The sequence below is a fragment of the Canis aureus genome, chromosome 16 (genome assembly GCF_053574225.1).
Source record: "Canis aureus isolate CA01 chromosome 16, VMU_Caureus_v.1.0, whole genome shotgun sequence".
NCBI lineage: Eukaryota > Metazoa > Chordata > Mammalia > Carnivora > Canidae > Canis > Canis aureus.
In genome coordinates this window covers 61,492,159-61,506,838 of record NC_135626.1, presented here as the reverse complement: position 1 = coordinate 61,506,838, position 14,680 = coordinate 61,492,159, and the positions used below count along the sequence as shown (strand labels likewise).

At 61.4% G+C, this 14,680-nt stretch overlaps 1 protein-coding gene across 1 annotated transcript; it reads right to left on the bottom strand.

Annotated features, from left to right (window-relative positions):
- Positions 1–5,003: 5,003 nt before the first annotated feature.
- On the bottom strand, positions 5,004–12,738 carry ENPP7 (ectonucleotide pyrophosphatase/phosphodiesterase 7). Its single transcript, XM_077854500.1, has 6 exons — positions 12,471–12,738; positions 11,180–11,325; positions 9,192–9,818; positions 8,231–8,570; positions 7,575–7,672; positions 5,004–5,777 (listed from the first exon to the last, which is right to left on the bottom strand). Exons 1-5 carry the CDS (start codon positions 12,721–12,723, stop codon positions 7,590–7,592), a joined length of 1,449 nt encoding a protein of 482 aa, XP_077710626.1. The 5' UTR covers positions 12,724–12,738; the 3' UTR covers positions 5,004–5,777; positions 7,575–7,589.
- Positions 12,739–14,680: the final 1,942 nt, after the last annotated feature.

Sequence of the window (14,680 nt, the reverse complement as noted above, 5' to 3'; positions counted from 1 at the left end):
CTCAACTTTTTTTTTTTTTTTTTTTAACGATTTTATTTATTTGAGAGAGAGAGGAAAGCTTGAGCAGGGGGAGGGAGAAGCAGCCTCCCAGGAGCAGGGAGCCCTCTGTGGGACTGATCCCAGGCCCCGGGATCATGACCTGAGCTGAAGGCAGACCTTAACCCACCGAGCCACCCAGGTGCCCATTTCTGAACTTCTTTGGAGATTTAAGTCAAAAGCCACGCAGTGATTTATCACCAAAAACAAAATTTAGAAGCTTGACTGGATTAGGTTGTCCTCGGGGTGAGATTCCGGGCTTCCTTGGCACTCCCGGCAGGTGAGTGACCCGGGTCCCGCCCCGGCCGCCAGGTGCCCCCTCCCCCTGCTGCAGCCTGGCAGGATGGAGGATGGAGGGCGGGGACGCAGGTGTTCTCGAGTTGGCGGGTCCCAAGGCTCAGCTAGCTCCTGGCGGCCCCCGCTGTACGGGCGGCGGGGACCCGACTCCTGGGGACACCGCCCGCTGCGCTTTGGCCGCACCTGCGCGGGGTCCCCGCGGATGCAGGTGTCTGGGCGCTCCCCGTGGGGTTGACGGCGGGGGGGTGCCCGGAGGCAGCGCGGTGACCTTCCGGTCGAGGGGTGCGTGCCCAGGAGGCCACCCCTTCTCTGAAGCGACCCCACGAGGTGGGTCTGCGGAGAGGGTCACAAAGGGGAGGGAGCCACAGCCTGCTGCGCGTGCGCGGACTCGAGCTGCGGTGGGGGGCGGGTGCGATCCGACAGCGCATCTCCGGGTGTCCGGCCCCGAGTGGGTTTAGGGGGTGTACGCGTGTGGCGTGTGGCTGGGATGGGAAGTGATGCGAGTACGGGGTGGGGTGTCCGCGGTGCCCGCGCTCCAGCTCCCGGCGCGGCGGCTGCGCGCCTCCCGGCGGTAACCATGGCAACGGGAGCTCCCGCAGAGCTGCCCCCATGCCCCGGAGAGTCACCTGCGGGGGCGCCCGGCAGGTCCGCGGCCCCAGGTGCTGGCACCTGCCGAGCCCCGCGGTCCCGCCTGGCAGCCAGAGGATGCGCGAAGCACGTGGTGCCCTTGGGTGCGAAGGCGCAGGGGGCGGGGCGCTCCCGGATCCCGCCCCGGGAAGTGACTCCGCCACGCGGAGGGGCGGGGCCTGGGCTGTAGGGTTCTCGGACTCTCGGACTCTCGGGGGCTCCTGTTGGGTCCCAGGCGGGTGGGCCGAAGGGGGCCCCCCGCGGGTGAAGGGCACACGGGCTCCCCTTCAGTGACCGGCAGCTCCCTGGCTTCTGGAAGAGCAGACTTAACGTGCATCAGCAAGCAGCTCCCGAGGGACAGGGCTGGCCTGGCTACCGGGGTTGAACTTGGGGTACCTGTGCTCCCCCTCCCACCTCTGCTCAGGGATGGAGTGAGGCGGTGGGAGTGGGGGGCGCTGACTGCCTCCATCCTAATCCTCTTTAACCTGAGGAGGTTGGGTCAGACCAGTTTCTATTCATTCATTCGTAACTTTTATTTTTTTTACAAAGGTTTTCTAAAGTTTTATTTATTTGTTTGAGAAAGAGAGAGAGGATGAGCAAGGAGGGGAGGCAGAGGGAGAGGGAGAGAGGCAGACTCCCTGATGAGCAGGGAGACGACGACTCTGGGCTCCATCCCAAGGACCCTGCGGTCATGACCTGAGCCCAAGGCAGCTGCTTCACCGCCGGAACCCCCCCAGGCGTCCCCATAACCTTTATTAAGTGCAGTGATTCCCGGGTGTGGTCCTGTGACAAGCAGCAGGAGAATCACCTGGGAACTAGTCAGAAATGCGGGTTCCCAGGCCTACTCCAGACCTACCGATCCTGAAACACGTGTGCGCTCAGGCTCACCTGCAGGGGCTCTGACCTGACAAAGCCCTTCTGGGGCACACTTGTGTCTGAAAAGCATGGATCCAGCCTGGCGGTTGTGCTCAGTAGGGGGCTACTGATCCCTTCCCTCAGCAGATCCTGAAACCGGATTTGGAAGGTTCTACCTCTCTGAACTAACAGCATTCACTTGGGGGCTCCATCAAAAATGTGGGGAAACGGGGGATCCCTGAGTGGCTCAGCGGTTTGGCGCCTGCCTTTGGCCCAGGGCGCGATCCTGGGGTCCCGGGATCAAGTTCCGCTTCGGGCTCCCGGCGTGGAGCCCTCTGCCTGTGTCTCTGCCTCTCTCTCTCTCTCTCTCTCTGTCTATCATGAATAAATAAATAAAAACTTTTAAAAAAATGTGGGGAAACGAATACTCTTTGACCAGTCCCCTAAGGTTCCACGTGGTTATTTCAGCGGAGCAGGGGAAGGAGCCGCTGGAGGAACCCGAGGTGCTGAATCCCTACTTCAGAAGCTGCTGGAGAAAGGCTCCAGGGGAGTATTGAAGAGGGCAAGGGCGCCGCCTCCTGGTGACAGCATGCAGGGCTGGCTCTAGAAGGGGCGAGGCCGCCTGACAAAGGGGGCTTTCAGTGTCCCAGGCGCACACCCTGTCCCTCTTGAACTGGCGGGTCAGTGCTGGGATGTTCCATCCGTTCCTGCCGGCAGCTGGACTCTGGGCTAAATTCAACAAAGGCTTCGCGCCGCCCGACAGCTGTGTGTGGACGCTGCCATCCGTGCTGGGTCACCTCCATGTGGCTCCAGAATGCAGTGCTCTGCTCTGTTGCAGCCGGAGTTTTCTCCTGACTTGTTTTTAGCTGGGCTGATCGTAGAACGAACTTTGTACAGCGAATTACAACATTAGTTTCCAGTCGTGTCCCGAACTCCCCTGGGGGGTGTCTCTGGGGACCCGCCACAGGGACCCCGGGGCTGCCCTACGGAGGCTTCCAGGGCCGCCCCATGGCAGGCACGAGCTTGGGCGCCTCCCGCAGGCTTGCCTCTGGCTCCCCTCCTTTACTATGTCCTGTCGTGTCCATGGCCACCCACGCTGTTACGTAGTCGACATTTTTCTTTTCAATTAACTCATCTTTTTTTTTTTTTAAGATTTCTATTTATTTTTATTCATGACAGACACAGAGAGAGAGAGGCAGAGAGACGCAGGCAGAGGGAGAAGCAGGCTCCATGCAGGGAGCCGGATGAGGGACTCGATCCCGGGACTCCAGGATCATGCCCCAGGCCGAAGGCGGCGCCAAACCTGCTGGGCCACCGGGGCTGCCCCTAACTCATCCTTTTAAAAATTTTTTGAAGATGTTATTTATTCATGAGAGTCACAGAGAAAGAAGCAGAGACACAGGCAGAGGGAGTGCTTCCTGCAGGGAGCCCGATGCGGGACTTGATCCCAGAACCCTGGGATCACGACCTGAACTGAAGGCAGACAGACGCTCAACTGCTGAGCCACCCAAGGACCCCTTAACTCATCCTTTTTTACTCAGGTTAATTTTCAGAGGAAATAAATGAGAAATAACAGACATGAATGGACAATCGGTAGTCGTCACCCCAAACCCAAGGTGATCATAAAGACACAGACAAGGCAGAGAAACCGCGCTGGGCCGTTGCACCCCGATAAGCTCGTCCACGCGGCCTGGGTTCTCTCTGTGCTGGGTGGGACTCGAGGCGTGGAGGGGACGGAAAGCAACGCGGCTGTGGCGCTGTCCCCGCGCCGGCCCGTCTCTTTGCTAAGTCCTGAAGCGACACCCATGGGCTGTCCCTGGGCTGGGCCCACTTCGGATCGGTTTTTCTTTTCTTCCTTTCTTTCTTTCTTTCTTTCTTTCTTTCTTTCTTTCTTTCTTTCTTTCTTTCTTTTCTTTCTAGATTTATTTATTTATTCATGATAGACAGAGAGAGAGAGGCAGAGACACAGGCAGAGGGAGAAGCAGGCTCCATGCCGGGAGCCTGACGCAGGACTCGATCCCGGGACTCCAGGATTGCGCCCTGGCCAAAGGCAGGCACGAAACCGCTGAGCTACCCAGGGATCCCCCAGTTTTCATCGTTAGGACCAACCTAGAGACGGACGCTGCTGTTATTACTCTGGTTTTACGGCGAGGAAATGGCCCAGTGGTTAGCGACTGGCCTGGGGCTGCAGGGCAGTGCCCTAGCGAGTGGGGGGGGGGGCGCACAGCTGGGTCCGCGCCCCAGGGCCACCCCACAGCCACACAAATGGGAAATGTAGGCCCACAGCGGATGAGGACCTGGCCAGAGTCAGAGCTGCTGTGAGCAGGCCGGCTGGCCTGGGCGCCCCAGGGGCGGCTGCCACGGGGAGCCATTCCTTCTAGGAAAAGTGCTGGAAGCAGGGCCAGGAACACCGGGCCGTTGGGGTCAAGGCAGGGCTCCCGCTCCGGGCAGCTGGTCAGGCCGCTGCCGAGGGTGGGTTGGGATGGATCCTGGGGCTGGGGGTGGAGACAAGTCACGGGTGGAAGTGGCCCAGGGAGGGGAGAGCGGGACTCCCAGGCGAGGAACACGCGGGACCTGCCCACCCACCCTTCAAAGGCGGTGTCACGCTGTTATGCTGGGTCTGTTTTCGGGAGCTGCCCTGGACAGGCCCACAGCCCCCTACGGACCCTGCCCATGGCTACAGCAGGGAGCTCCTGCCTCCGCATTATCCGGGCAGGTCAGGGGGCCGTGCCTGCCCTTCGGTGGGGAAGGCTGACCGCCACTCCAGGGTCACAGCTTGTGAGTGGGGACAGGCTGAGTAGGAGTCGCTCTACAACAAAGCTCCTGCTCTTAGGAAGTGGTTTTGGAGGGATCCCTGGGTGGAACCTGCTTCTCCCTCTGCCTGTGTCTCTGCATCTCTCTCTCTCTCTTTCTCTCTCTCTCTCAGGAATAAATAAATAAAAATATTTTTTTAAGAGATTTTATTTATTCATGAGAGACACAGGTAGAGGGAGAAGCAGGTTCCATGCAGGGAGCCCGACGCGAGACTTGATCCCGGGACTCCAGGATCATGACCTGAGCCCAAGGCAGACTCTTGACCGACTGAGCCACCCAGGCAGCCCCTCCAGGGGGATGATTACGTCTAGAGGCGCACCGGTGTGCGCACTTTCCCCCTCCCCGCCCCCACCCCCACTGGTGATGGTCTACTATTTGCTGTGTTTTCATCTTTTTATTTTTTTATTTTTTAAAGATTTTATTTATTTATTCGAGAAACACAGAGAGAGGCAGAGACACAGGCAGAGGGAGAAGCAGGCTCCCTGCAGGGAGCCTGACATGGGACTTGATCCCTGGTCTCCAGGATCCAGCTCTGGGCTCAAGGTGGCGCTAAACCACTGTGCCACCCGGGCTGCCCTGTTTTCATCTTTTTAAAATTATTTTTATTTCCTTGGTTGAACAACGTGGCTTAGAGATTCCGGTTTCCCGTGGGTTCACAAAGGGCCTTGTCCTCCCCTCTGCAGCACCTCTCCCCCACCCCAGCAGGCCAGCCGGGCCTCCCCGGGTTTGCCAGCGGCCTAAGGGATCAGGAACTGGTCACAGCCTGGGGCCAACCGGTCAGGTCAGGCCAAGAGGACCCCAGCAGGGTCCGCATCTCACAGCCACCACCCGGCAGCCTTCATCCCCGCTGAGCAGCAGCGGCCGGCCTGTGGGCACTGGCATGGGGCGGAGGTCCCTAGCCGGGTCCCTAAAGCCTGCCCTGCGCTCGCACCCCCCTCCCAGGAGCCCCACCCCCACCTTCCCAGACCTAAACCTGGGAAGGGTCCCTATTGCCAGCACCCTAACGACTGAGCTGGGGCTGCAGCTGGAGCTGGGGGGACCCTGAGGTCTGTGGTCAGGCGAAGAGACAAGGCCCGTCCGTCTGTCAGTATCCAGCAGACTCAGGCCGTGAGAGGGTAACTTCTGGAGGCTTCCTGGAAGAGGTGGTCCTGGAAGAACAAGTGCTGTTGGCTGGAGGGAGGGGCGGGGCAGGGTGAGGGCCCCCTGGGTGCAGGGAGGCTGGGAGTGGTGGGAAGTGCGATGGGCAAAGGTGTCAGGGTGGGGTGAGCAGGGCCGCTGTGGGAACTGAGGACCCTCAGCTGGCCCCAGGAGGGCGTGCGTGGGTGCAGGTGGGGGTGGGGGCGAAAGGCTGGGGGCACTCTCCTGGGCCTGGGTCATGCCACACACACTGCAGACTCTGAAGAGTGGAGGGCCTGAGGGTGCCTCAGTTTCCCCTGGTGCACAGGGAAGGGCGGCCACGTTTCTCAGACGAGGGGCAAGTCCTTCGGGCGCCGCCCTGGTTCTGCGCGGGATTCAGCGGCCGTGGTGGCCAGCCCACGTGGGGTGGGGGGTCCCCAGGGCTCTGAGCTCCGTGCTGGGCATGGGCTCCGGCTCCGGGGCCGATTCTGCAGCCCTTCCTGACCTGGCCTTTGCGGCCCCAACTCTGGGAGCGTGAAACTGGCTTCAGTGGGAGCATTTACACCACAGAGGTGGGCAGAGGCCACAGGGTGGGGCTTGTACTACAAGCTGGAGAGTGGGTTTGCTGGCACGCTTCCGGGGCACCCCCCCCCCCCCGACCCAGCGCACAGTCATGTCATCTTCCTGGTTTTGCTGCAGTTTCCTGGCCTGTGAGGTCTGAGCCCACCTCTCAGGTTCCATGCAGAACCCGAGTGTCCGTGGGTGTGTTTTATAGGCTGGAGGAAACCTCCTGCGTCACTGCCTCGACCAGAAATCTTGGTCTCCACAAAACCCAAGAGGAAATTGCAGGTAAAGGTATCTGGACCCGTCCATTTAGCCCCAAGTCCACTCTGCCCCCCGGATGTTCTGTCTAGACCCCCGAGGGACCGTCCTAACTGGCCGCCCCTCTTCCCGAGCCCTGGCGGTCCCGTGTTCCTCTGATCATTGGTCCCGAATCAGGCGTGTCCCGTGTCACCTGGCCAGGGGCTCCCTGTGTCCACGGCAGGCTCATCGTGTACCTGTCCTCGCCTACCAGCCTCCAAGCACCAGCCTCCCTTCATTTCCATGAACTTGAGGACCAGTCCCACCTAGGGGGCTCTCACTCACTCACTCTCCCATCCCGGGATCCCGTGGCCGGCTCATCCTCATCCAGGTCTCCCGTGGCCCCCTGTCCTCTCCCTGCCCTGACACCTGACCCCAGCTCAGTCATCCCTCACTGATATGTTCAGTTCCTGTTGCCCATTCCCTGTGGCCCCTAAATCACAAACTCCAGGGTGCAGGGCTCAGGCTGCCTGGGTCACTGCGGATCCCCAGAGCCCAGACCAGGGCCTGACCCCAAGCAGGCTCCCACTGTGTGGTCTGGGAAGGAATGCATGCGTGATGTGCTTCTGCTCGGGCTGGAGGGTCACGACACCCCAGGGCAGAAGCAAGGTGGGGCTGTCACACAGCAAGCTGAGTCCACCTGTGTCCCAGGACCCCTGCCCCCTGGGCTGTCCCTGCACACCTGACCCCCATGGCTTCAGAGTTCTCACTCCTCCCTGGTGGAGCATGGAGGCCTTGCAGGCAGGCAGGGAGGAGGCTGTGGAGGGTTCGGGTCTCATGGGCCCCGCTGCTCTGGGAAGACCTGCTCCAAGCCTAGGGCAGAGCGGCTGGAGGGGGCCTGCGGGGGTTCCCGAGGACTGACGCCTCTCTGCCTCGGTGTGTGGGGGCCCAGGTCAGCAGTGGGGGCACCAGGCTGGAGCAGCAGGGAGCACCAGCCCATCCTCCCCTCCACCTCCTGGGCTTCTGACCTTGAATGGTGGGCATTATGCGACCTTGGCCAGAAGAATCACAGCCACCAGCATTCCCATCACCAAAGGGGGCTGGCCACTTGGAAGGAGGGCAGACCCTGAGGAAATTCAGAGCATCCAGTGAATGAGAGAAGTGGGAGCATGTCCCTCACCCCCCCAAAAGCCCCCTGAACTTGGCCTTCACCAAGGCCCCTCCCCTGCTGAGCAGGGCCTGCACACCTCCAGCTGGGCCCCCACTGGGGTCTGCCATTCATCAGCTCCCAGGGTGACCTGTGCCCCTGGGGATGGGCTGGCGTGGCCATAAGGGCGTGTTGGGGGGAGGCCGATAGAGGAAGACCCGGAAGGAGCCGTCACGTGGCCACGCAGGAGAGCAGGTGCCCCGCGGTGGACTTCCCCCGGGACCTGTCCTGGGGGCAACCACCTGCCTCTCTGGCCCACCGTCTCCACAGCCTCACAAGGCTGCTTACATCCACCTGCTGTCCCCTCTCTGCTGCCAGGACACGCAGAGTGCGCTGTTTGGTGTCGGGCCCGAGATGTGCCCGGAGTCCGGGACCGGGAAAGAAAAGGCGGCCCCACGCGCTGGCGGCGCTCGCTGGTCAGGGCAGTGCAGGCCCACGCCGTCTGCGCTGCCTGGTGCGGGATGGGCGGCACCTTACCTGCGGGGGTGCTGGCCGTCCTGCTGCTGGTTCCCTGGAGCGTGGGCGGCGGGGTGCTGGCCGTCCTGCTGCTGGTTCCCTGGAGCGTGGGCGGCGGGGTGCTGACGGGCCTGTTGCTGGTTTCCTGAATCATGGGCAGCAGTGTGCTCAGGAGCCCATCGTTGGCCTCGGGCACGATGCCCAGCAGTTTGCACATGAGCTCGTACACATGGACGCTCTCGAACGGCTCCACCTCCAGGCCTCTCTTGAAGTTGGGGCCCACGGCCCGGAAGATGGTCTTCATGTCCATGACATCGTTGTGAAAACCGTGCTCCCCGTTGTTAAACTGGACGTTCACTCTCTGCCGGGGAGGGAAGGCCCTGAGCCTTTGCAGGGACTCCCCACCCACCCGCCCTCTCTGCCAGCAGCACCCCTGCGGGGGCAGAGGACCCCTGGGAGGGGGTTACACGTGGGGGCAGAAGGGTTTCTCTGAATCTTGAGCCCCAAAAGATCCCTGGCCCGAGGGAGGGCCCCTCGGGGAAGACTAGGTGCCGACCCCAAGCACACAGGGAGGAGCTGTGAGCACAGGGCGCCTGTGCACGCCAGCGCTCCCTTTCCCGATCCCGATGCCCAGCCTGCATCTCCTCGGGGGTCCCTCGGCTCTCGGTGGACGGCACAGTGGCCCCTCGCCCTCGCTTCTCTCTGGTTTCTTATGGCCAGTCTCCCCACACATACACACAAGCGTCTGTGCACACGCCCACACGCAAATCTCACACATTCACACACATGTACACTGTGTACGTGCACACACGCTCCTATTGCATCGTGACGGGTGTGTCCCTTTGGTGGCCAATGCCGCTCAAACCGGGGACGCGTGAGAAATGGGGGGAGGGGCGCTTTTTACAGAAATGGACAGAGGCCCAGCAGCCCAGGGAAGGAGCCTGCGCCCTGCCCGGAGTCCCCCCCGGGGCAGGCAGCTCACCCCATGGATGACGTAGCCGGGGTCACTGTACATGAGCAGGGGGGTGATCCTGGGGTTCCTGGCGTAGTGGAGGGACGCGGGGAAGGACTCCTTCTTGTAGACGTGGAGCTTGGGGTGGGCATCCTTGATGGCCTCGTACACCTTCTCCAGCATCCCCTCCTTGGGGAGCAGCATCCCATTTGGCCCGTAGTCCAGGAGCTCGAACTCGATGTCCTTGAAGGTAAAGTTGGGGAACTTGTGGAACTCCACCAGGTCCTGGGCGGTCTTGTTGACGGTGCTCATGCCGTGGTCGGACGTGACAATCAGGTTGAGGCTGTCCTCCAGGCCACTCCTCCTGATGCTGTCACGGAGGTAGCCCACGGTCCTGTCCACCTGCATCACCATGTCCTTCCTCTGCTGGGACTCGGGGCCGTACTTGTGGCCTGTGGAGTCGGGCTCCCCAAAGTAGAGTGTGACCAGGTCCAGCCCCTCCTCCGTGAACCACTTCATCACCGTGTCGATGTTGGCCTTCCATTCCACCTCATCTTTGTAGTTGTGCAGAGCGCCTTCCTTCCGGCTCAGCGTCACCGCCAGGCCTTGGTAGGTGACATTCCCGCCAGGGTAGAAGAAGGAGCCCGTCCGCAAGCCCTGCCAGGGAAGGCGGCGGCGGTAAAGCCCACAGGCACCCTGGGGCTCGCCCCTGCCTGTCCCTGCTGCTGTCACACAGCCCCCAGACCGCCCGCCTCTCCTCCTGCCCGCTCACAGTCCCGCTCCCCTCGCGGGCACCCCCTTCTTTTTGGGAAGGCCTTTCATAAGTCTTATCCTATATTCCCAGGGCCGGTACTGATTGTGTGGAAGAGCGAGCGGGTGCCCAGTGGACTCAGCGCTAGTGAGATAATGGATATAATAGTGCCCTCAGATACGCAGTGTCCCCATCGTCACCATGGCCCTGGGTCCTCGCCCCAAGGCCGAGCTGCCCAGATCGCCCTCCCCTTCTGGCCTGGAGCCCGGCCTCTCCCTAATATGGTCTGGTCTCGTCCAGACCCTGCGACCCCTGTCCCCTTGCCTGCCCTTCCAGCCTTCAGCCTGGCCATCCATCTGTCTTGCCCATAAATCGATGGCTGCATTATTTACAGATCCATCTGTCCTTTCCGCCCCATGTCCGTGCTCGCCCTGTCTGCGTGTCTGCTCCCCAGCTGCCCTGCTGTGTGGACCAAGCACCGCGAGATGCCAGGCTCTCAGCTCCTGCGAGTGAGCCTGATGTCCAGGTGGCTCCCTCCAGGGTGAAGGACTCCGACCTGAGTGGACGCCCTGCCTAGAGGGCGGCGGTAGGCTCCGAAGTTCACTCTGCTCATCTTGGAAACCTCCGCTTGACCCCGTCGATGAGAAGCCACACCTCTGGGGCCAGAAACCCCCAGAGTGCTGTGGGATGGAGGGGTTCCGGGGCGCAGCCCCACAACCCACCTCTACCTTATATCTGGCCCTCTGGAAGTCGGCTGCCCAGCCCGGGGAGGGATCCAGAAAGGGGAAGGCAGAAAGCTGTTTTATCGTTACCTGCCCCCCCTTTTTAAAAGATTTATTTATTTATTCAGAGAGAGATAGAGGCAGAGACACAGACAGGGAGAGAAGCAGGCCCCATGCAGGGAGCCCGACGTGGGACTAGATCCCTGGTCTCCAGGATCACACCCCGGGCTGTAGGTGGCGCTAAACCACTGAGCCACCAGGGCTGCCCATTACCCGCCTTTTTGCTGGGTGAGGTTATTTTTCCGGGTGGACCGGACCCCCTTCTCCCAGAGCCAGCGGCCCAGGGCTGCGGGGAAGATGCTGCCCATAGTGGATGCTCCTCAGCACCTGGCACCGCCCCCGCCCTCGGGGACCCACTTCTCACCCCTCTCTGCTGGGAGCCCAGCACCCGGGTCGGGGGAAGGCCTGCGTGGGCCTCACGAGGTCTCATGGCCTTTCTGGGCCAGGTCCTTCCTGTCCCCCGTCCCCGGACCGCCGTCCGTTACCTGCTTCTGGGCTGTGATCCAGATGGGCAGGCTGCCGTTGTCCCACCACCGCTGGACGCCCAGCGTGGCGTGGTAGGGCAGCTTCACCTTGCTGGTGGTGTTGTAGAACATGTTGTGCACCACCCCGTGGTTCTCGATGTATTTGCCTGCGGGGAGGAGACACGAGGGGAGGGAGGAGGTGGTGGGAGGGAGCTGGGCAGGCTTTCTCACACGCTGCCCTGCTGGTGGGAGCCCACGTTCCTCGGGGGTCACGGGCACCCCTCCCCAGCCAGCCCTGAGGTAGGTCCTGCTTGCGGGGATGTCATCGGCAGCCTCGTGGCTTTCGGCAAAGCCCCGGAGCGACCCAGATGGCCGGCAGGAGGGAACGGATGAAACAGTCACGGCCCAGCCACACAGCAGAAGCCCCAGTAGAAGCCCAGACGCACCAAGGGAGTTCCACCCACGAGATATCGTCTAAAATTCACTTCTAGCTACGAGAGGAGTGGGGCTGAAGTGTGGGCCCCCTTCCCCCATCCGGGACCTATTAAGGAAACAGGTGCAACACAGGATGGAGGACCAGATGTGGCAGCGGGGGGGGGGGGGGGCATGGTCACAGAACACTGGCATGAGGATGAGCCCTCTGGACAGAACAGGGTCCCTCCCCCCCACCCCCCAAGGCCCCGTCCAACCCGGAGCCTCAGCGGGTAACCTTGCTTAGAAATAGGGTCTTTGCAGATGTGACTAGTTAGGTTAGGATGAGGACCCTACGTCTCTGGATGAGCATCCTCACGAGACAAGGAGAGACATGTGGGGGGAAGACAGCCCACGGGGTTGGAGGGACAGACCACGGGAGCTGGGAGCGGCAGGAAGGGTCCCCTAGTGTCTCCGGAGGGAGCGTGGCCCTGCTGACACTGCACCCTAGACCTCCAGGAGCGATGGGGGGTTTGAGGGGTTTGAGGGCATCCGGGGGCCGCAGGCTCATCTCTCCCACCTGTCTGGAACCCGGCCACACTCACTTCCTCCAGGAGCCCGCCCGGGGTTGTCACCTTGGTTGGGGTCACCGTTTAAAAAGAGACCACTGGGCAGTTTTATGGCTTGTGTATGATCCCACCAATGGTAAGGCCTGCTGACAATCCCCCTTGGCCATGCTGTGTCTCCCCGGAGACAGCGTGTCCCCTGCCCCCGTCACCTTTGTCCCTGTGGGCCCCTGGGGGACAGGGCTCTGTGCAGACGGGGGGGGGGGGGAGGTTTCCTTCCTTGGGTTGCTCAACCCTCTCCCTGCCCCAGGCCCCACCCCGAGGCCCATGCTCACCGGTGACCAGGGTGAAGTGGCAGGGGCTGGTCATGGTGACGAAGGCCGGGGTCATGTAGCGGGCCTTCACCCCGTCCAGCGCCATGGCGTCCAGGTTCGGGGTGTGCACGTCCTGGTCGTAGTTCCAGCGGAAACCATCAAAGGACACCAGCAACAGCTTGTTGCGGGTGCCCTTCCTGCCCACTGGAGCCCCTGCCCCCGGAGCCAGGAGGGCGGCCAGAGCCAGGGCCAGGAGGACCGCCAGGCGCCCCATGATGGGCCTTCCAGACACCAAGGCGTCCGGGGTGGTTTCTGCGGAGGAGCAAAGTCTCAGGGTCAGGCAGGCCAGACTTACCCTGTCCGTGCCTCTTTGAACACGAGACTGCACGTACCTGCTTCTCCGAAGCAGCCCTGGCCGCGGCGTGCCTGCCACCCCGGCCCAGCCCTCGCACATCTCCCTTTATTGCCAGCAGAGCCTTCTGGGCCGGGTGCTCCTCCCCCCAGTGCACCTGTGTCCTCACGGGGAGGACGGACACCAGCCCGTAGGCCTGTCCCCACTCCACCTCTCCCAGCCCCGCTCGGCCCTGTGCCCTGCTCGCCCTGACCCCAGGGCACTGGGAGGCCCCCCCCCTCCAGCTTGTACGTCGGGGAGAGCTCTGGGGTACATGGCCGGGTCAGGGCTGGTGGGTGGGCTTCCCAAGACCTGGGAGCCAAGGGCCAGCAGCTCAGCCCAAGGCTGGCCTTGTCCGCGGGAGCCCCAGCTAGGGTGGGTGCCCTTCCCCGCCCCGCCCATGAAGCGGCGTCCTGGGATGGGGCAGGACAGCTCCAGCCTGTTGGCCAGGATTAGCGGCCCCCGCACCTGCCTCCTTGGGTCCAGGGGAAGCTCAGAGAGCACGTGGGGGATGAGGGGGCCTCACTGTGGACTTCATCAATGAGGCGGTCAGACGAGGGGGCTGCCCCATTTCCCGTGCTCATGGGGGTGGGTGTGTGTGGGAAGGGACCCTGAGTTCAGGGTCGCAGCCCCCTCTCCCCGTCTCTGATTCTGTCCCTCTCCCTCTCACAGAATCCACGAAGTGAGTCAGGCACGGCTCTCAACTTGGGGGACACAGCAGTGAACGAGACAGACCCTGCTGGTGAATAAGTAAACCGGTAAAATAGTGAGGCTGGGGAGGGGCAGCACCCCCGTGGAGTCGGAGGAGGTGAGCAGGGGCAGGGGCCTGGTGGGCGGTGGCACCTCCAGGGTCTGGCATTCTTATGCGGGGGGCCGAGGGGGGGGGAGGGGGGAAGCCAAGGAAATGACAAAACCTGACCTAATATTTTGTTTTTTAATTTGTCAATTAGCTTATTTTTAAAATAAAGTTCGGGTATGCCTGGGTGACTCAGTCAGTTAGGCATCTGCCTTCGGGCTCAGGGCGTGACCCCTGGGTCCAGGGATTGGGATCAGGTCCGCATCGGGCTCCCCGCAGGGTGCCTGCTTCTCCCTCGGCCTGGGTCTCTGCCTCTCTGTGTGTCTTTCAGGAGTAAATAAGTAAAATATTTTAAATAAATAAATAAATAAACTGTATTTTATTTTTTTAATTTTTATTTATTTATGATAGTCACAGAGAGAGAGAGAGAGAGAGGCAGAGACCCAGGCAGAGGGAGAAGCAGGCTCCATGCAGGAAGCCCGACGTGGGATTCGATCCCGGGGCTCCAGGATTGCGCCCTGGGCCAAAGGCAGGCGCCAAACCACTGTGCCACCCAGGGATCCCCTGTATTTTATTTTATTTTATTTTATTTTATTTTATTTTATTTTATTTTATTTTTTAAATTTTTATTTATTTATGATAGTCACACACAGAGAGAGAGAGAGGCAGAGACACAGGCAGAGGGAGAAGCAGGCTCCATGCACCGGGAGCCCGACGTGGGATTCGATCCCGGGTCTCCAGGATCGCGCCCTGGGCCAAAGGCAGGCGCCAAACCGCTGCGCCACCCAGGGATCCTCCCTGTATTTTATTTTTTAAAAATATTTTATTTATTCATGAGAGACACAGAGAGAGAAGCAGAGACCCAGGCAGAGGGAGAAGCAGGCGCCCTGTGGGGAGCCCAACGTGGGACTCGATCCCGGGACCCGGGGTCACGCCCTGAGCCCCTGAGCCTGAAGGCAGATGCTCAACCACTGGGCCAGCAGGCGTCCCTAACCTATTTTTAGAGCCTGTGGGGCGGGAGTGGGGGGAGGGGCAGAGGGCGAG

Bases quoted from the DNA above. Each gene is read 5' to 3' on its own strand.
- ENPP7 (XM_077854500.1), bottom strand. From the start codon at position 12,723: ATGGGGCGCCTGGCGGTCCTCCTGGCCCTGGCTCTGGCCGCCCTCCTG. The intron at 9,819-11,179 runs GTAACGGACGGC...CTTCCCTGGCAG, and splicing joins GGATCACAGCCCAGAAGCAG to GGCTTGCGGACGGGCTCCTT. The intron at 7,673-8,230 runs GTAAGGTGCCGC...GAATTTCCTCAG, and splicing joins GACGGCCAGCACCCCCGCAG to GGTCTGCCCTCCTTCCAAGT.